At 33.1% G+C, this 22,409-nt stretch overlaps 3 protein-coding genes across 5 annotated transcripts in view; 2 read left to right on the forward strand and 1 right to left on the reverse strand.

Annotated features, from left to right (window-relative positions):
- Positions 1–23: 23 nt before the first annotated feature.
- Positions 24–4,215, forward strand: LOC116776473 (heparan sulfate glucosamine 3-O-sulfotransferase 3B1). Of its 2 annotated transcripts, none has more exons than XM_061521207.1 (6): positions 24–383; positions 567–772; positions 1,089–1,163; positions 1,573–1,746; positions 2,073–2,280; positions 2,483–4,215. In XM_061521207.1, the coding sequence occupies exons 1-6, from the start codon at positions 273–275 to the stop codon at positions 2,717–2,719; spliced, it is 1,011 nt and encodes a 336-aa protein (XP_061377191.1). In that variant the 5' UTR covers positions 24–272; the 3' UTR covers positions 2,720–4,215. The 2 variants fall into 2 exon arrangements, with proteins under 2 accessions (XP_061377191.1, XP_032525569.1); XM_032669678.2 differs by having other exon boundaries at positions 25–383; positions 1,089–1,169.
- On the reverse strand, positions 3,193–12,530 carry LOC116773108 (uncharacterized). The gene is made up of 6 exons (XM_061521206.1): positions 12,390–12,530; positions 12,131–12,295; positions 11,480–11,627; positions 10,852–11,179; positions 4,937–6,698; positions 3,193–4,733 (listed from the first exon to the last, which is right to left on the reverse strand). Exons 1-6 carry the CDS (start codon positions 12,401–12,403, stop codon positions 4,574–4,576), a joined length of 2,577 nt encoding a protein of 858 aa, XP_061377190.1. The 5' UTR covers positions 12,404–12,530; the 3' UTR covers positions 3,193–4,573.
- Positions 12,531–16,906: 4,376 nt separating this feature from the next.
- Positions 16,907–22,409, forward strand: part of LOC116775740 (caskin-2) — a 133,791-nt gene continuing 128,288 nt past the window's right edge. For both annotated transcript variants that reach the window (XM_061521202.1, XM_032668750.2), the window contains exon 1: positions 16,907–17,186. Coding sequence is in view for 1 of the 2 variants with exons in the window: in XM_032668750.2 (XP_032524641.1) it covers positions 17,171–17,186 (16 nt within the window). In the remaining variant the exon portion in view is untranslated. The remainder of the gene's footprint in view (positions 17,187–22,409) is intronic.

Below are 22,409 nucleotides of genomic sequence, written 5' to 3' on the forward strand. Positions count from 1 at the left end.
GATGTCAATCTATTCCCATTTTCTCTTGCTCTCTGCCGCGGTTGCGCAGTGCGTTTATTAATGCGGATCAGATGTGCAGCGGAATTCTTTATTAAACCGAACCTCGTGGTTGTGTACAGACAATGTTTTCAAGAAGACATATGAAAGTTTCGTGTTTTTAGATTTTTTGTTATGAAGATAAAACCTATTTATACATAATGTATCAGACTATTTGAAGCATTATAAGTATATTAAAATATATTTAATAATTCAAATGCATTCCGAAACCAGAAATGAAATGGATTTTGGCAGTTTCGAAGCGAACTATATTTATTTATTTCATATTGTTATTTCTATTATATTTATTTTATGTTTTGAATACTTTTTCAGTTGACGAAAATATGGTAAGTCTAAGTTTACAGCTCTTACTTATGAATTAATAATATCATATTTTGATCATCGTAATGTTAAACTTTTTTTCAATAAATTTAGTTTGCTATGGATATTTATAATTTGTGAAGTAACATTTGTTTAATTTATCATGTTTGTGGGGCAGTTCACGTAACATTTGTAATTACGTATTACAGTTTACATTCAAATATCTAACATTGAAGCGTCATGTTTCTAACTACAACTATGTAACACGCCGTTTTGCCGCGCTTCTGGGATATAATTTTAAAGACAAGTATATGACATTAAGGAAACCGAACCTGGTTCCAACGAAGAGACTGCCGGATGCCTTGATTATAGGTGTTAAGAAATGTGGAACGAGAGCGCTTTTGGAATTTTTAAGGTAAAATAATTCAATTTGAAACATTTGATTAACATAAGTTTACTGAAATAATTGTTGTTAGAGATACAAATGAACTCTTTCAAGATAAAATGTATATGAATCTTAAATTTAGTAGCATAACTTGCACAAATAAGTTTTAATGCGTTACGATAAAAAAGGCCCTGCATTGCAGTAGTATTGAAATATGGTCCGATTACAAAAGAACCGGCTACTAAACGGAATTTTAGTAACTTGTATTTCTTTATATATTAGTTTATTCTTAAAAACGGTTAACGTACCATATAAATATTTTTTCCTGTTATTATATAATTTTCAGATTGCATCCAGACGTAAGGGCTGCCGGATCCGAGGTTCATTTTTTCGACAAATTTTATCATAAGGGATTCGAATGGTACAGGTATACATTATACTTGTTTAGTGAAATATCTAAAACACTTACCGTCATCAAAATATAATGATAATGATTTTCCTATGATGACATTTTTTCGAAAAAACATAAAATATATTTTTATGTTACTGACTTGTTCAAGGACGCAGAAGTTTTGAGCACACTTCCACATACTTAATGCTTGAAGATAAGAATAAGTAAACTCAAAGAAACCCTTGAAAAGTTGAATTGACTTTCGAGACGTTCTTCAACTTCTGTACTTACTTCCAATATTATAAATTCTAAATTCATCTGTAAATTACCATTGAAAATGGAAATACATACTTATTTGTAATAGGTTGTATTGTACTTTTTCCGTTATTGTAACATAAAATTTCATGAATTAATTGTACAAATGATATTAAATCTATAGGAACAGAATGCCACCAACTCTCGAGGGTCAGATTACTATGGAGAAGACACCTTCTTATTGGGTAACACGATCGGCCCCGAAGCGTGTCTTCGCTATGAATCCAGCCGTCAAACTATTGGCCGTAGTCAGAGATCCTGTCACTAGAGCTATAAGTGACTACACCCAGTCCGCAAGGTCAGTTGATAAGGAATTAAATGTTATAGAAGGAAAAATTATGAGGTTTCAGCGGTTGAATTATAACTGACTATGAGTATCTCGCCCTTTAATAAAAAAGCCTAACGCTCTCTTAATTAGAATTCACCTCACTTTTTACTTACCGAAAATAAATATCTACTAACTAACAGACCCTTTCATCTCTTGTGCACGTGATCACGGTTGCAACGAAGTAAACGAGATATACTCCATTAAAATGTGGTACAAATAATATATCCAATTTGTATATTTTTACTTGTGTGGTCGCGAAACTAATCGTAAGTCATACCTATCAATTGATTCCCAAGTAAGAGACCGAGCCTGCCTCGTTTTGAGGAGTTGGCGCTGATGGATAGCCCGTGGGGTTCCGTTGTGGACACCTGGCCGCCCGTCAGACTGGGAATATACGCCAGACCTCTGAGACGCTGGCTGAGAAGGTTCCCAAGGTCCAGGATACTTATTATCAGCGGAGAGAGACTCGTTGTGGACCCCGCCGCTGAAATGACTAGGGTTCAGGTAACGGATGTGACGTCACTCATGTATATGAACGGACGTAAGATTCCCTATATCAAGTAGAAATCGAACTATTGTTAATATTCAAAATAATATACTGAAAAAAAATCCTAATCCACATTTTATGAGTTCAGTATTACTAATATAGTCTTTCGTTTGAACTTCAATGAGAAACATTGTTTTATCATTAAGTGATTATTTGCAGGAATTCCTGAACCTCAAGCCGGTGATAACAGAAAAACATTTCTACTTTAATTCCACCAAAGGGTTCCCATGCCTGCTCAAATCTGAGAGCCGGTCAACTCCACACTGCCTTGGCAAAACCAAAGGTAGAAATCATCCCTACATAGATCCAGTAGCCTTAGAGAGACTGAGAGAATTCTATAGACCTCATAATGAGAGATTTTATGAACTATCTGGTATAAATTTTGGTTGGCAGTAACTTAGTTTAGCTGATAAATATAAATTAGAAGAATTCCGACTGAAAGTTATGTAAATTGGAAAAAATCGTTAGTTAAATAATATGTAAATATTAGTATAGGCTAATAAAATATTAGTACTGCTATAGACTATAGAGTATAGAGCGATGTGATAAATTGTCTATGCCATAATATGATGAACTATTTTATCATCATAGTTTTAAGCCTATTTCGGTACATATCTGATCATTAAGCCTATGAATGGTTGATAAATAAAAAAAAAATTATATAATTTTTTTTTTCACATTTAATGTCCAAGACTTTTATACATTTTCCAAATCTATATTGATTAAACATTGAGACATTTCAAACATTCATATCTAACTGCTTATAAATGATCCAAAGTAAGAAAGCACATCTATAAACGCTGCTGTCTACATAGAAATTGATTAATTGATCATTATTAATACACAAAAAGATTGTTTTTGTAACACACTTATATATTAAAAGTTGTATATTAAGTCGAGACATTTAGTAAAACTGTAAACACTCAGTACATATCGAATTGAACAATACTTAATAATTAAGATGCCTCCAAAGCTATACTAACTACTATACGGGGACATCTCCACGTAACATAAATTGTCACATACAGTGAATAATCTTACATACTAAACACTTATATCAAACCTTAATAAAAGAAACAAAAAATAACAGATTTATATATAATATTTACGTTTTAAAATATTAAAAAATATAAATGTTTCATTTAAATTAAAATAGTCCTTTGAAATAAATAATATTTTTTATTTTGATATATATGAAAAAGCTAACTCATATAATAAGTTTTGTGCAATAATCGATATTTTAAAAAAAAATTATAATTTTTTTTTTACTGTTCATAACGGTAATTTATGATTTTCTAACTGAAGACATTATATACAAATAGATTTGAAATATTTTAACATTTGACAAATATATCAAAACAAAAATTTACATATTATTCTAAAGCATTTTAAATTGTAGTATTTTTTATATATTCTTAGGTTGGCAATATGTTGTTGTACATGCATGATATATGAAAAAAGTTTTTCATATTACTTATAATAAAAAAATGAACCGTTTCTGTTTGTGTTGTCAGATGTGTCAGATAGAATGATTTTTTTAAATTATCGGAAAACTCAGAATTTATAATAAAAAAAAATCTTTATTAAGACAGTTTGGGAATGAGTAGATAGAAAATGTATGGAATCATATGTACATAGTATATCGATATATTGTAACGTCAAAAATGAAAATGATCTCACCTAGGATGTACTATAGTGACAATATTTGTAGTGTACTAGCTAACGAATCAATAGTATACATACAATGACGTATTTATCATATCATTTACTATAGGAAATGCACTAAACTCTAAGACACATAGTCGCTTTAGAAAGGCTTTAATATATTATTATTTCATGTGTGCAGTACCAACACTGCATCTTTTATAAACACAAATATACAATCAAGTAATGCTTGTTTTATTCATTCCCTAACACACAGCTGTGACACATTTACTTATTGAATAACATTGAGAATAAACCTTATAGCTAAACGGCTAATGAAAAATCAACTTTATCATCAAGTAATAAGGTTACGATTTAGTTATTTAAATTTGTGAATGCACACATCTACATTTAAATGTTACGAATGAAATGCAACGTACATTTAAACATTGAAACAGATATATTAGAAATATTCTATAATAATACATACATTATGAAATCTATAAATAAATAAGGAACTCAACGGCCTATATACCCAGGCATACGGCTAAGTTGTAATACACATCAAAAAATTACTACTTGTACCGGGACCAAACCCGCGAATGTTTAAGATTCATTTGGAAGGAACACTGGCAACACTGTCGGCTTGATTTGTATGAAACCGATGGAATTCATGCCGACTACAGCAAATATGATGGCAACATCGTCATTGTATTTAGATGCCAGTGTAGCTATTTCCTGTCCGGATGGTATGGTTGATGATTCACTGCGAACATTAAAATAAGCCTCTATTAAATTAATTGGAATAAGTCTTGAAGTTGTTATTTTAGCTTTAAAATTATGGTAATAATTATTTTCACAGTAATTCGAATGTTTATATTCTTTATTAATATTATAATAAAAACATTTATAAATGACGAAAATAACATTATAATAAAAATAATTATTTGTATGAGAAATAATACTTACTCGAGGGCAATTAAACGAAAATGTGGTGTTGGGCGATTGGTCTTCCTGAAGTTTTGAACATCTCGGTTGTAAACGTCGAAATCAATCTTAAGATTGCATTCATCATTGAGACTGTCATCTCTTCTGATGATAGTCAGTTTCCTTAAGACAGATGCCAAGGAATTATCTTCGGACTTGACTGTGACATTCGAGCTCACTTGTCTCAAATCGTTCATATTTCCTTGGAACTGAGCCATGGCTTCAACGAAACTCTGGCAAATTAATGTTTTGAGATTCAACCAGTCGTCGGTTTTGGTAGATTGTATCTTAAGGAAGTCATACATGAATTCCTCTCTCCTCAGATCTTTTTCGTCGTGATTACAAGCCATGTTTATGGAATCTTTCTTAACAACTTCGGCTCTACCAAAATCATCCTCCCTCGGCAGCCAACCTTTAGAAAACGTCTTGGCTAGCACGTCACTATACTTCTTACACTCCTGTACATCGCAATCGTCGCTCGTGGATGATGTATTCCCATCTTTCTGTTTCTCCGTGAGTCTCTTCAATATGTTGAACGGATTCTTGACCTTTTTCCCTTTGGAGCGATTCGGAGTGTCTTCGTTCATTAATACGTCCGATTCCGATTCTGACGTATCAAGAGTTATATGTCTTGGATTTTTGATTTCGTGCTCTTCCGATAGATAATATTCCTCTTTATAAGACTCGTTGAACACTTTCAATAGCTTTGATAAAGCCCTTCGGTGTCTGGCAGATGACTTCTTGTTTTCTTCTAAACTCTTTAGTTTGGATGCCAGTTGTTTTAACTGTTCCAGATTGTCTTTGTACGCTTGGTCGTCATTGTTTCTGCGCCTCTTCTCCGCCGGCTCCTCATCGTCTAGGTCGATGGTGTCCAATACGTTTTCGTCGACGATATCAAAGTCCGGACTTATCCTCATTCTTGCCTTGTAACGCCTGTTGTAAAGATGAATAAGTCTTTGCAGCGACTGTATATTCACTGGGTCCATGTTTCCTTTTTGTAGGAGTAACTTTAATTTGGCACTAAGTTTTTTAATACCATCTAAATGTTGTTTTTGTGTGTTATTTTTTGGTCTCTTCCTGCTTTGGGGCGTGATGCGGTTGTGTACGCTCAGTGTCGGGCGAGGGTAGGCGTGGTTTCTTGGTGTGAATTGACAATTGCTGTTTGTGTACCAGGGCGGGGAGAAGTTTCTTTGGAAGAACATGTTGAAGTTGAAATAGTTGAAGCTATGACGGTCTCTCCACATGTTGTATGGTCGGTATTGTGGGTTCTGTGACGGGAACCTCATATTGGATTGCCCCGTACCATCAGTATCGGATCTGCTCGCTGAGCTCCTCAACCTTCTCACATGACTTCCATTCACCTCATCCCCTTCATTGTATATATTTGTTTCCGTCACGTCCGTCCTCTCGCCCTTTTCCCTTATGTTTAATAAATTGACAGTATACTCTACTCTCTTCAATATAACGTTTATAGGTAAATACATAATATTTGGTTTCTTAACGATAACCGTTGATGTTCCTATAAGCTCGGGTAGGTTATTAAAATACTTATGTAAAACTTTTCCGCTGCACGGTTTAAGCTTTCTGCTTTTCAAATTCTTAAGTTTTATTTTGCAGCACATATTATCTGATTTATCTTGGCTAGTGCCCTGTATTGAATTTGAAGCGCTCGTTTCCATATCACTATCTGATTGTGGAAATTCCTTCTTTATAGGTACGCTTAATATACCATGGTTTACGTCACCTGGAAATATATAACGGAAATTTTGATTCATCTATATGAAAGAATTAAAGATTGTAACTAATATATTTTCGGATATACAACGATTTTATTATTTTAAAACTACATAATCCCGACGTTTCGGTTACTTTTTAGCAACCATGATCACGCTCAGACGAGATGTGTCCCGTGATCACGGTTGCTGAAAAGTAACCGAAACGTCGGGATTATGTAGTTTTAAGAGACGAAACCTCTTAGCATTCAATGGATTCACCGTGCGGGTGCCGGGTCCATTGCGTTGCAGGGAGTGGAGCTTCAACAGTGCCTGGGACTTGCGACCCAGGTGTAGGTTTAAGGGGCCCCTAACTAACGCGCGTTAAACGCTCACCTCCACTGTCCAAGCTCCTCTCCCTACCTAACCATATTTGAAAAGAACCTACTAGGGCTGCCTTCGAAGTACGTTCCAAGAACGAATTGATGTGAGTTCTGGACAGGCCTAAGTCTTTTAGTAGGTTGTAGAGAGATTTAGCTGTTATACCTCTCGCTCCCACTTCTACCGCGTATAAATCCACGACGAACCTATTTCGAGTGAGTTCGTTTGTGAGCTCGTAATATTTGTTGACCTTGATGGTATGGTCTTTGGGGATGTTGGTTTCCCAAGGAACCGTAAGCTCTATCATCACAACGCGCTTTAAGATTCGCGAATACATGAATATGTCCGGTCTGGAGGCCGACGCACAAATATCCTCGGGGATTTTGTATTGTTTTTCACACGTATCCATCATTATAGTCCAATCCGTAGCCGCTTTAAGGATGGAGTAAGGCTTGACATTTGTTTTTATAGTCCTAATGCCCTCTCTCACAAAACCTACTGATCGCTCGTTTGTGGTTATTCCTTTTTGCGCTCTGGCTACCGAAAGACTAACCGCTTCACGTATGATTTCCAAAACCCTATCGTGACGACGCGAGTATTGACCGCTATCGAGGAGTACCTTACATCCCACTAACAAGTGCCTAGCAGTTCCAACTGCCTTCCCACAGATATAGCAAGTCTTTTCGGTACCTTTACCCCATCTTACTAAATTACTCTGATCTGGGAGAGTCATCTGGAACGCATTGAGATAGAATTTTAGCAATGCTGGCGACCAATCATGGATTAAGGTGCGCCATTTTAGTGCTAATGGGATGCAAAAATCTCCTATGTCTAACCACTCGTTCTGCATTTCTAAACTTATTGCATGGATCTTATATTTATCATTCTCGTCTTGCCGAATAAAAGACTTCAATATATCCGTATCTTGGACCTTCTTACTTGATCCTAACCCTACTCTGTTACTTTGCGCTCCTATCATAAACTGCTTGTGGAATTGAAGCCTTGACTCTAGCTCTGGGGCATCTTTGTCTTTTGGGAGCGATGCAACGACGTCATCCTGGGATTTCCCCAGGATGTATCTCTTGGAAACTCTCAGGTGTTTATAGAGCTCCGATGGCCTTTTTCGACTCATCCCAAAACTATTGCGATCCCTGAATAAAGCCGATGAATCAGCCGTTAGCGCGAGCCCGAGCCACAACTTCAACATCTTTATGACGCCCGCATCTAACTTTGACAAAAGGGTTTTATTAAAATCATAAACGAGGAAAGGCCAATTTAAACGTGAAGTTAGATAATTATCGTAGATCCAACCTTTTTTAACGTTACTGATCTGTTGGATATCTACCTTGTTGAGATCGTTTAAAAAGCTATCTACTATACCTTCTAAAGATGGAGTACGACCTATATTATCAATCTTCCGACCGAGAAATTTAAATGGCGCATTTTCTGTAACTGTAGAAATGCATTGACCGCCTAACGATAATCCCGGATCGTATGAGGTGTATCTTGTATTCCGCCTACCGAGACACAGACAGTGACATTTACTTGGTTTTGTCCTCAATCCATCGGTCCACTCACAGAATTTATCCACTTTATCTAATAGTACTTGACAGTGTTTGGGGTTACGTGTCAGTATTGCGAGATCGTCAGCGAAGGCTAAAATAGATTCCGTGTATTTATTATTAAACTTGAACCGATATCCCCATTTTTTCTCGTTGCTGGTTAATTTATCTACTAAGATGTTAATTACAATATTAAATACAATTGGAGATAAACAGCAACCTTGAAAAGGTCCTACATTGTAACTAAAAATTTTGAATGGCTTTCTTAAGTTGTTATAGAAAACTTTAATTTTGAGTAATACGACGCGATCATATCACTAACTAGGGGTGGAAAGTTGTACCATCTCAGAGCGAATAGTATCAATTCGTGTTGTATCGACCCGAACGCGTTTTCTAAGTCTATCCAACAAACTGTAATTTGCCTCTCGCTTTTCCTAGCATCTTTTAAACTCTCCGACAGCAAAGTGTTGTGTTCTAGGCATCCAGAAATTCCGGGTAAAAACCCTTTCTGGTGATTTGGCCTAAAATACCTGTTGCTCAGCATGAATCGCGTCATTCTCGTTTGTAGAACTGAGAAAAAGATTTTGGATATAGTATTTGTTAAGGCTATCGGTCTAGTATCTTTTGGATCTGTGACTCGATCTTTTTTGGGAATGAGGACAAAAATTGCTTTCCCGAAGCACTCCGGGATTTGCTTCCTTGACCAGATTTTATCGTATATATATGTGAGATGTTTACGAACCGATGGACATTTTTTAAAAACTATAAATGGGGTACCATCGGGTCCCGGCGCAGATTTAGACGATTTTTTCTTTATCTGAATACTTATCTCATCTAGCGTTGGTGGAATGCCGTGGAAATCGAAACGAGGAATTCCAGGTTTTTGTTCGTTGGGATCCGCATAGAGTCTTACACTTTTAGGCACTTCGTATGTGCTCTTAAAATGATCGTAAATTTGTTCATTGGTCAAGAGAAGCTGTCCGCGTTCTTTCTTAAAAATGGTTTTCGAATACTCAAAAGGGTTTTTATCAAAATCTAATCTAATCTAATAAAATCGTAGTATATCCGAAAATATATCAGTTTCATTTAAATGAATAAAACTCGCGAAAGTCTTAGATCTCATTAACTAAAGAATGATATAATAATTTTACTTAAATCTGGCTTTAAGTGTGAATGCTTATTGAATCCGTATTAAAAGAATCATCTGGAAGTAAGTCGCAGCTAAAAGAAAAAAGATTTCCGATTTAAAATTAAGTATGTAATGTTTACCTTTTATTCACTTTAAGATATTTAATGAGAAGATCTAAACTGCTGTGTCGGATTAATGGGACTTAAATTTATTTAAATTAATAAAATCTTTTATTTAAATCACAAGAAATATTATTGATTGATTACTAATTTTAAAAATAACCTAGGCATTATTGTCATTTGACGATTATAATGGCAGGCGTAAAGAACTTAATGGAATAATCATACGCCAAAAATATCATACATGATTTTGGAAAAGCGCATCAGCTTTAACATCAATATCGGCCCTATGTTTTAATAGTATCAACTATAACACTTCAGGGCCGATATTGACCAAACACAGCTAAGAATCACTGAAAGAAAACTAGCTTTTAAATAAAGGAAACCGCATTGAAATTGTTTAATTCCTTTGTGAGTTACGATGAAACAGACAGACATAGACATCGACGTCAAACTGATCATTTCGTTTTAAAAAAATGGTTTATATAATACCAAGATAACACACCCTATTAAACTTTTTTAAACTTTATATATGTTTTTGGTCGATCATATTTGAAATGGCTAAACGTAATTTCAGTAGTTTGTACTGTGGAGGACATTTTGTGTTCCAATTATTTAGAATTCCATTATGATAATCCATTAGAAATACACAAAACCATTTATTATTTAGATAATATTAAAATTATATATATAGTATGTAGTGAACATAGGATATGATGGAACAACACAACTTGCAAAAATTTTATAGAAACTTTCATACAACATTCCACATGAAACAAAGGAATTAATATTTATAGCATCTATAGCACAAAAAAATCCGTATAATAATATCAATAACCCAGCAATACCTATAAATGTCAATTGTTCAGCAAAAACCTGAATGTAATTGAAGCATTTTTGTGCATCATTTTCAGTATTAGTAATACACTTGCCTTAACACATACAAAGCTATACACAAATGCATCTAGACATTCGCCTTAATAACTATTATTACCTGCGTTATATTCTTCTGTGTCCGGTTCCTGTTTGATTTGTATATTTTCATATTCATCCATTCTTTCCAATTTAATGTTTACCATAGTTGGATTCCCAACCGAACAACTCGCTTCCGAGCTACCAATATTGACTTTGTTAACATTATTACTAGTACTGGGATTATGTATCTCTTTGTCTGATGTTTCATGCCTATACACACGGTATCCGAGACGGCTGAGTGACGCATAAACTTTGTACTGTTGATGTGATATTAGTGGTCCAAGAAACAAAGAGTATGCCTGCTGTAGAGACACAACCACATCATTGAATTTGAAATATAGACAATTCTGTAAAAAAAAAATCTACCTTCAATACAATACCAATTAGTAATTTTTTATTTATGTTTAAATACATAAATCTGGAGATATGTGAGAATGAGTACACATTTGTTATTTAGTCCATCAGGATAATCGCAACTACAAGATCTTATTATAACAATTACACGCTTCAATATAACCAAATTGTATCCCTTTGTTTATAAATTTTTTATAAAACTTGTATCCTAATTACATAATATTACATATTGAATGTCACTACAAAAATAAAAAATTATAGAATTGTTTGTGATCTTATAAAAAAATACTCACAAGTTCCATCAAAAATAAAATTTCTTCGGCTCTAATATAAAGTTGCTTTCCTATGTTGTGTCCCATGTGTTGCCAATGACCACCCACTTTATGGGTAACTTCGGCAAGCTTTAAATTATCTTTCCATACCGCATGACTCATGGCTCCTCTATTAATAATCATATTGATTTCAGTATAAAGGAATAAACGAATTTAATATTGTAATACAGATTTCAAAGATATTTGGTTGGAAAATAAAAGCAAAAATACTATAAAGTTAATAATGTCATATTTTGTCTTTGTCTCGTTCTGTGCTTGCTTGAACATATATCTTTATATTATTATTCCTAGTATAAATAAGACAAAGCTGTTTTCAGTTGCATTCTTAGTAATAATCAATAATCTCAACACTTTACTTACTTAAATGAATGTTTATGTATTTTGTCTTAAAAATAAATCAGGAGTATTGATATATGTTAAACAGGAAATTGGAACAAGTATTTGAAACATTTTGTGAAAACTTATGAACATAGTACAGGATTAAGACTAAAATACTTTATTAAAGGGGATCTATGTATTATCTTGGCTTCAGTTAGAAATTTGACTCCATCAGAAACATTGTGTAATACAAATAAAAAGGACATAGTGTCTCATACAAAGAAATCAGCTTACTTTTTTTCGATACGTTGTATTTCGATCAATTTTTTTCTTGCTTCTATAGCTGCCTGTATCTGTTTTTGCTCCAACCAAGTTCCATTTGGAGTCACCTCTTTAACACCCAGCTCAGGTAAGGTGGCGTCAATTTTTGTAGTACCTCTCTGAACTAACTCACAACCACTAAAAAATTAAACGAAAAAACAATATTTCACTGCGTTGTAAGAGGTGAAAAACAAATCTTTATAAAAAGACCTAAGCAGAATGATAAACTTACGTTAGCATATTCATTTTTAAATCGACACAATATTAACAATTTTAAACAATAAAAGAATCAGTGAAGGTAAAATATATAAGGATTTTTCCAACTATCACCCTAATCGACGAAAAGTCAGCTTAGTGAGTATTGACATTTTCTTTTTTGACAGATTTGAATAATAGACATTTATCAAATGTCATTCAAGCGTTTTGTTTGTTTTTTCAAACATTTAAATCAAAAGACAATATTTTCCTGTACATTTATTTTGTGTAAAAATATAGTTGTAAATATAAATAATATAATTTTCTGGTATTTATTGCGTTCGGTCATGTATCCCTTTCAATAATATCTTGATTCTTAAATTTATATGTAGGTGAAATAAATTGTAATATTATAGGTGGAGACAAATTTGATCTCAATATGTCTAAAAAGGAAGAGCTAATTAAGTTAGCGTAGCAAAAAAGAAAATCTACTATACAATATAATATACTTATGTATCTACGTTTTTTGGAAGCACTTGAGAGTATCTGTCGTAACTCTGCAACACTCTAAAGTGTAAACATACATACTGTTAATCTTTATAAATCATATCATCTTTATTTTTATTATTGTTTATATCTTGGTTTTAAACTGTAATTACTACAGTTCTGACCTTATCGACTTTACTATATACGTATCTTTAAAAAAATACACGTAACATCGACATCTTAATCGTGTAATAATTTTATTTATTCTAATATATTATGTCATGTAGGAAACTAAAATATTTTTTTAGTCACGAGCTACTGTATACGGATGATCGTTAAGGAAATAAATGTTCTTAAAGGAAATTGTCTCGTCTACATCCGGTCTGAACTCGAGATATATTTAATAAACCCTCTATTTTAAGGTAAGAACTCTTTCTTGATATTAATTAAAAAAACATGGCTATAGACATTCAATTTGTTATTTCAAATATAAAATATTTCTACTATAAATTACACATGTATTACGTTATCCAAATTCCCCCGTCATACAATGAAAGTAATATATAAGTATAATGCATAAGTCGAACAAAGACAAGAGACAGAGTCGTTAAAAATAGTTATTTGTGTATTGTTATCGTTTGCATAGCAACTTGAGAATTTTTTTCTTTAATAAAAAACGTAAATATTATATAATTAAGCATTTAAAAATTACGTTTTAAAAAAATCCTTACGACCGCAAAAACAAAACATCGATATAATCCTGTTATATTCATGTAAAAATAACTAAATATAATTTGTGAACATTGGCTTAGGTATGTCAATAGTTTGACTTGATTCGTGTTATGACAGAAGGAGAAACTATAAAGAGATTATATAAAAATTAAATACCCATAAGTATTTTATATATAGTATTTATTATTATTACTTAAATAAAATATATAATACAACATAAATCCTTAGTGATGGATAAATCTTGACAAATTTTTCTATGTATTTATTACGGTTGTAATTGTGTGATATGGTAAAAAAATTATTACAAATTCATTATTTTAAAAAAGTTTTTGATAAAGTCCATAAATTTTACAAGCTACTTAGGAAATTCTGAAGCACGTGAATTTAAAAATTTCAGTATTCAAAAAAAAGGTTTTTATGGAAACTGTTAAAAATACATTCACATCTGAATGCTTAATTCAAATTGGTTTCGTCACACTACATACAGAGCGTTTTTCATTCAGAAATCTCACACATTACAGTTTTAACGTAGATTATGGAAAGAGGAACGGGAAACTCTCGATATCTAGAGTGACAATGCCAACTTGTACTAAAGATCCTACTCGACTTACTACTTGTTTAATTTAAAACTGTTATATTTAAAATGATTAACGGATGTTCCGAAAATGACAGATTTGTATAAACTACAGTTAATGCTGACTAAGGCTTTTATAGATCCTTTTCAACAAAGAGGCACATTTTAAAAATAGTTTATTATTAAACTGAGAAGAATAACTAATACAAATTGTAATTATAAAATTTGCTATACCTTACAATCAAGTTACAAGTTTTAGAATAAATGTATCTTATATCAAGAAATTCTTTTGTTGGAAGTGTTTAAAACCTATATTAATTTCATATTAAAAATATTACAAAAACCTAGAATATTATAAACTTATTAAGACTTTGTAAAACATTTATGATGTAAAGTGATATAAAGCACATGAGGCTTTGTTTCTTCAGAGCTTTTATTACAACGGAGAAAGTTTTTAAGTCTCGGTCGTGGCCGTATAATCTAAACAGCCTTACTTATTCTCATTATTGTCTTATAATAATTATTTTAATGAGAAAATAGACTTTAGATTAAGTTCACATTATGACGTATCGTGATCATTTCAAACGAATTTATTGACAATAATTTTTGAAAGAATAAGAAATGGATCGTTAATTTCGTTTGATTGAAAATTGTAATACAATTATAATATAAAAATATATCAATTGAGTTCCTAGTAAAAATATGGTTTTTTATTATAAACATTTAGCGACCTTATCTCATTTCACATACGGAGAGAATCTTTGTGTTTATATCTTAATTTTAAATACATTATTTACGAGTAGGAACTGCAATTGTCTGTGTGTTTGAGTGTAAATTTTACACGTGTTAACTAACTAGAAAGAAAAATACAGATACAATATATGCAAAGTTTTTTTTGATAGGATTAAGGATAACTATTATTTGCAACAAACAATGTCTTTAATTAGATATAAAAACTTTGTTTATACTATTAATAATTATATTTCATCCATATTTAAACCGACAGTAACGCCATTTATATTGTCCTGTAAGATAAATCATAAACGTCAGATACCTCGCCTGTCTTAACTTAGTAATTAAAATGAATTATTTGAGTTAACAATTCGAGTGCTGTACCCATTGTTTCATAGTCGCAAGTTTAGAACAATGTTAGACTATCTAATTGCGAAGTGTTTATTGCAAGAATTCAATTTGATTTCTATTTACTATCAGTATACAAGCGGTGTCTCCGACAATTAACCCACGCAATTTGCAGCTACAGTGCAAATACGAGTCCGTATTCAAGATCGTAGACTTTTCAATTCAGTCGGGTTATAACTGTAGCGTAAGCTACGATTGTAGATCCACGTAGTAGCTATCTACGTTTAGCGTAGCATGTTGGTAGCTTCCCTGACGGCTATCGATTAGTCGATGTTGAACGAGAACTCCCGAAGGCAGCCGACGCGTTCATACTTAGCGGAAGTAATGAAATGTTCAAAAGGATATGAACCGGAAAAATTGTCGCTCTCCTTTTTCAACGAGTCTTACACTCGTCCAAACAGACTTCCCTTATTAGATCTTTTCAGCCCTTTTAGCCGAAGGCGATACTGAAAATAAATAATATCTGAATGCGAAGTCAGATTTAATAACATTTTTGATGCAATATCATTTGAGATTCACTCAAAAAATGTATTACGTTTATTAAATATGTAGAATAAATGTCAACATGTTTTATATTGCAGCGCGGGACTTGAAAAGCTCCACCACTTTCAGACGTGAGAGCTTCATTAACATAAAGGTTAATTGGTTGTATACGTGGAGAGCCCTACATGTGGCTCGCGTTACGACTGAAGTCGCCGAGGGCTGGAGGCGATTTAACGTGCAGTATTGTAATACGAGTTTGTAGGCACCGCCCCCACCACGTCATGCCGGCGACTTAAAGAATACGATAGTCACAAGTTAACGCAAGCCAAAGCCGGCTGGCATCGATCTGATTGCTCCCAAGTTTTGTGAATACGAAATTTCAATTCACAATCCTGTTCCCGTTGACGGAGACGTCGATCGAATGTCAGGGGTTAGGGTGGCGGGACCGGGACAGTATTATTTATGGTATATTTTGACGTGCGCTCCTGCTGCTAACTTCAAGTTGCTTAGATAATGGCTTGATGGATAGTGTTATCGGTCGTTATTCAACGTGAGCCGTGCTTTTCTGTGCTCTCATTACTACAGTGTTTTGCGGAATTCCCGTAGACTGTACTTTTTCGCGTTCCCAACTGTTATTTCGCTGTTCGTCAGTGATGACCGGCATTTCGAATATGACGGATTTTGTCTGACGTTGTTGTTTTACTATTATTAAGTGTTTATTAAAGCTGGGTAGTGTTTTTTTTTTGTTTTAAGTGGTGTGTAGTAAAAAGGACAGCTTCATATTTAGAAACATTATTATAAACCGGCCGATCCCAGGCAACTATAAGGTAAGATATTTTAATATAGAGGATATAAAAAATATAATATAAATTAACTGTTTTAATGTTTATTTTAACTTGGAAATTAAATATAAAGAGCCGATAAAGTAAATAAATTATATATTTAATAATTAATATATTCTAATTTATTAGTACTTTTTATATTTTGTTCCATAATTTGAAAGTCTACACAATACAATTTTACAATAAATAATTATAATTAATTTTAACGCCATCTATTTATAATTTCTATAACTACTAGTTTTCAAAGCGCCCACAACTAACAGCGCCAAAGTGTCAGACGTCGGCACGCCTGCAGTCACGCGGCGTTGACGCGCGTCGCAACATGGTTGCGTGGGTGTAGATCGTTTAGTGATAAACTATTAATGTTTTCAACTTTATAAACATACTACTAGTGTTTTCATCTAATCTGATGTTTATCAGAAACGTGTTTCAAGTTGCAGAATGTTTCTAATGAGTGTATAATAGTGGTGTATATGAAAATTAAGTCTGTGTTAGTGTTTTGTTGTTGCCGGGACCGAGGGACGCTATATTTTGGCGGTGCGTTGAAGGTCTAGGACCGTCATGAGAAAAATAAATGGTAGGTATGAAACGGGATACACGGGAAACCGTTAAATAGATGACTTATCCAAAATTTGCATGACGATAACGAGTGTGTGAAAAAAATGTCAGCAGCGGTAAACGATAAGGAACAGAAAACCGTTACGAGCAAAGATCGAACTTAAGACGTAGCGAATAAAATTGATAACATTAATATTAAATGTAACTTGATAACCTTTTGCTGAGTTATCCACAACTCAGATACGGGGACAACGTGTTTCTGTTTAAATGGAAAAATTATTAGCTGTTAGTCAATAAATTTATATTATAACGATATTAATAATAATTTATACTATGTACCTATCTGTTTCGTGTTTCTATCTCATGTTCAAACAAGCAGCGTCATCCATATTAAAAATTCATAACAGAATCGTTCTTTTGTAATGAAAGCATTTGTAATTTGTATAGAAAAGAAAACTTTTTATATTTAATCCAACAATGGAAGTGGTTCAATAAAAAGTTATAGCTTACACACATCTCGAAATAGAGTCGGTTATAGGAACGACCGATATCATTAAACGAAGCAGATCCTCTACAAATGGTCTATAAATATAATCGGACAATGTTTGATTGGAATCGAAAATTGTTGTGAAACTATAATTCAGAACAATCACTCTTCTCAGCGGCAAGACGGTCAGAAAACCGCACGTATTGCGGTTTAGTCAGACACATATGTAAATTGCATTCCGCGATTAACATGGCGCAAGGTTAACAGGTATAGTCATATCTCAGAGGATACAGAGGTGTTGGAAATACGATTATTATTATAGAATCATATAAAAGATTAGTTTCCTATAATTTTAAAGGTAATAAAACTCGATGGGAGGTCTTGGATGGCGGCGACACTCAGGATTTATTGTTTAATGATTGCGACTGACACGTTGTACACAGAACACCTATTTGTTTTAATAACACGCTCGAATGAAGACACATTCTGTAAGTCAGCTGATGCGAATATTTACAACACGATATACAATTGATGATAAAGTGGAATTTGAAGCGATAAGTTTCAAATGGCGTCTCAATATAAGTCCACAACAGAGACAATGTGTCTTGTAGTGTTGAATTTTATTGTATCAACAGAAGCAAGCTCTTAACTGTAAATTTATAAGGATAGGGATAACTTACTCCACTTTTACTCGATGTTACCAGAGTTTTTAAACGTTGTAAATAGTTTAATTAACATAACACTTGGATAAAATATTGTAGCAAATTCTCGCGTCTCATAAAGTGAACGTAATACACCTTAGTTCAACGGTCGTTTAGTTAATATGCATGCATGCGGAGAATCAAATAAACAGACGCTTTCATCTCAATTCTATCTGCGATGCACTGTAGCCTTGCACTTTACCGTGTGCAGCACAACTGTTAATACCAGCGACCATAACTCAGTACGCGAGGTTGTCGACTCAATTCATTATCGATCCCGCATTCCTGTATAGAATTCGTTGTAGCATAAAACGTTTAAACTCAGCTGTTTTATTTAATCTATGGAAATTAATTTAATGGCGTCTATGGATTTCCGTTCGCCCGAATTATGAATTAATCTGTTAGTTGAATTATTATGACGGAAATAGTCTGGAAACTTTTAATAGATGTCTAATTTTATTAACTTGTACATTTAATTGAAAACCTGATTTTAATGAGACCCAAAAGATTGTGATTTTTATTTAAATGATATTGCAATTATACCAGGCGTTTCGAAAACTCCGTATCATTATTATTTATTATCCTTCAAAAATTATTTATGTTGTACCAAGGCGATACCTTTAAACATAATATTATTGTATTTTTATAACCAAGAAAGTAAAAACTCCTTTGAGTTTTAAAGGTCTATCTTCCATGCTGTATATATTTTTAAATTAAGAAATATATAATTTAATGAAAATTACCAATTCCGTATTCATCTGACCGCGTCACTTTCATTTAAGCTAAATAAGTTTTATATATTCTTACGTTAAATTTATTGTTTTAATAACTATTATTATAACTGATAGACAGTCCTAATATTTTATACCTATATCAATTTAACAAGCGGTTCAAAACCACCAATATTGACAATGAGCAGTAGTTTAGATACTTCTACGTGTCATGGGACCCAATGAAGTTAATACGTGACTAAGTTCATTGCCCTACCTAGTTTTTTCTCGCAATTTGATCTCATGAATGAGTTTCTGAACATTGGCGCGCTCGTAAATCTTAAGGAACAGGTATATTATTGGACAAAAAAAGCGAGTTTTTCTAACTCCAAATACTCTACTAAAACTATTATTTTGACTTCTTTCGATTATGATTTATAATATTTTCTTTTTTTATGTCTAAATGATGCTAGCTTATGAACACATTAAAATATTAATGCAAATATTTTGTTCAATGCTATTTTAATATATTTCGTTTGAATTACGATATGGATCTGATATTATAGAAAATCAATGAAATGTCATCTCTTACGTCTACGCTCTGAATGTTGATGTTCAATAGTACATTAGTTGTGAATATGGTGGCGCCGCGCGTGATTGCCATTTCGATTGAGATTACACGTCTGTTACAAATTGTCGCTCTAAATTGCACGTATCGGCAACACATTTATATTACTCTCATAGCTCAGAATTTTTTTATTGAAAATACATAAAGTACATAAAACAAACAATTAACACTTGAATTAATATATATATTATGATTTGTCTACTCTCGGATATATAAGTGCTAAAAAAAAACTTCGAAGTTAATTTCCACGTTTTAATCCAAACCAGGTAAAAATACACGTTGTTCGCTCGTTTGTCCGGACTCCGGAGGGCGGTGTGATATATTCAAGGCCCATTTAAATATTCCCAAGGGTGATAAGGGGCAGGGATGCGAACTGGTTAATCAAGTAACGTGATCCATTTATCTGGAGCACTCTTGATACGCTGTCTCTAAGCTTTAAAGTATTGAAGGCTTGTTTGGGGTCGGATTTTGGAGATTGGATCTTAAGATACCGAATCATTCCCATTTTATGTCATTTCGTGTATATTTCATATAATCTTTCCGAACTAACCGACGCCAGCGGTATAGTGAATTGACACATTAAGTTTATTCACTAACGGTCGTTATATAAAATGTCTGAATATCAAATAAACTAGATCAGTATCTTTATTCGCAATGAACATTGTATTTGCATTGCGGCCATAAAGTTGTCCAAGATACAAGAGTGAAATACTATGGCTTAGAAAACACATAGATGCCTTATTGGCCATGAATATTCAGAGTAAAGTCCCTAGCACCGTTATCAATGGAATAAGATCGATCGATGATCTGAAACTACAGTTGCTTACTTCACTTTTTAATATATTAGATTCATTTAAGTGTTTAACAATGTCGATGAAATTTAAGCATTCCAAGGTATTCTATGGATAAATGTTTTGCACCGCAATACTTACTCGCGTGCAAGGACGTTGATTTTCGTATAATGTATGTATAGAACGAAATAGAAAAATATATTAATTTAATAAAAGTTTTCGTTATGACATCGCCTTGAGTTTTGAAACGTAACCGTTTAAAGCGGGTTAAAGGGTCTTGGTTCTGCTATAAATAAAACAAAGAGACCTGTGTGAATTATATTTGAATAAAAGGTGAGGCGTGCGTCCCGGCGTGTCCTTCAGAGGATTTTGAATAAGCGACCCTTTAAACAAAAACAAAACTAATGTTCTATATAATTTTTATAATATTAGTCTGTTGGAATTCAGTTTCGCGTGACCACAGATTCGATTTCATCGTCCTAAATCGATTAATGAATAGATTTTCTTTTACAAATGACAACACGACACATGTATAAAAAAAGGATCTAAAATATCTGTAGTGTAATACAATAAATATAATAACGGATATTAATTTAATTTTGTACTATTAAAAAATTATACGTTAGAGAATAAGAGGAAACAATTTTTTTTTGTATAGTCTTATCAATAAACAACTATCGTAACTAAAACGTTGACTGAGGGAAATTAAATTTTGAGAGAGCGTTGAATAGCTCACTTATGTCGTACATTAGTCAGGGAAGTGACGTCATGGCTAACATTTCCTGTCCGCTTGACCTTCACCTTAAGCCTTCTCAGTATGAATTATGTTAGACTAAGGTTGAGAAACTTTGTGCTGTAAAATACAAGTGTATGTATATAAGTAAGTATAATATAATAAAATATGTAAATATTCAACAGAGTTTTTAAACGTTGTGAATGTTTTGTTTTTTAAGCTAAAGAAGGATTACTGTGATGGTACTTAGGATATATTTCATGAACATAGCCTCCAGTTCGTTTTTGAAGCATTGAGGTAGACAAATATTTTTAATTCTCGATTCTCGTCGGAGTTATTTGTTATAATATGACCGTTGTGTGTTATTCATTAAGAAGCGACGTATAACCATTTGTAAAGCAATACTTTCTAAGTCATGTCCAAAACCTCGTTGGTTCGGATCGTTGTGATTGAACCCATTACCCAGGTCGTGAGTCACGAGGATGTTGTAATAGTGAAAATTCTTGCCACTGTGTAACAATGCTCTGGTATCAACTATGTAAAGGAAGTCCTGTCATCGAAATACATATCAATGACAATTAATATAAAGCTGTGGAATTCTATTCACAATAGTGTTTACATTTGGTCCCTTAAAACAATGTGATGTTCTTAAATAAAAATCACGTTACGTAACTTGATAGTGAAAAGAAAATATCTTTACAATCCAATAGGGAATAGAATAGGATAGTTCTAGCAATAACTTCGTTCAACCCTTATCACTTGTCTGATCCTATTACGGACATTCATTCCGAGCTGGACTGGAAGCCGATCTGGACAGCATCGGAGGACAACGATCAAACTGTTAGTAATACGTATTTATCACCATAATATCAGCTATCGATTAAAATCAATATAAGACCTTTTCGATTTGCATTATTATTTCTGTAGTAAATATCACATTTTATACGAAAATGTTCAAGTTAAAATATTGAAATTGTAAGTAACGTAACTTATAGCTTTAAAGATACGTTCCACTTACTTAATAATGTCGAAATTACAGCATCAATAGCGGTTTACTGTTATAAATAAATACGCAAGATCATTAAGACATTACGGTTAAAGATGACGCAACGGCCATTGACAGTGAATGCTGATAGGTTAAGGACTTCATACGAGCCCGCACACAAAGATACCGAGAGCTTATTTAATGTTC

Source organism: Danaus plexippus, chromosome 8, assembly GCF_018135715.1.
Source record: "Danaus plexippus chromosome 8, MEX_DaPlex, whole genome shotgun sequence".
NCBI lineage: Eukaryota > Metazoa > Arthropoda > Insecta > Lepidoptera > Nymphalidae > Danaus > Danaus plexippus.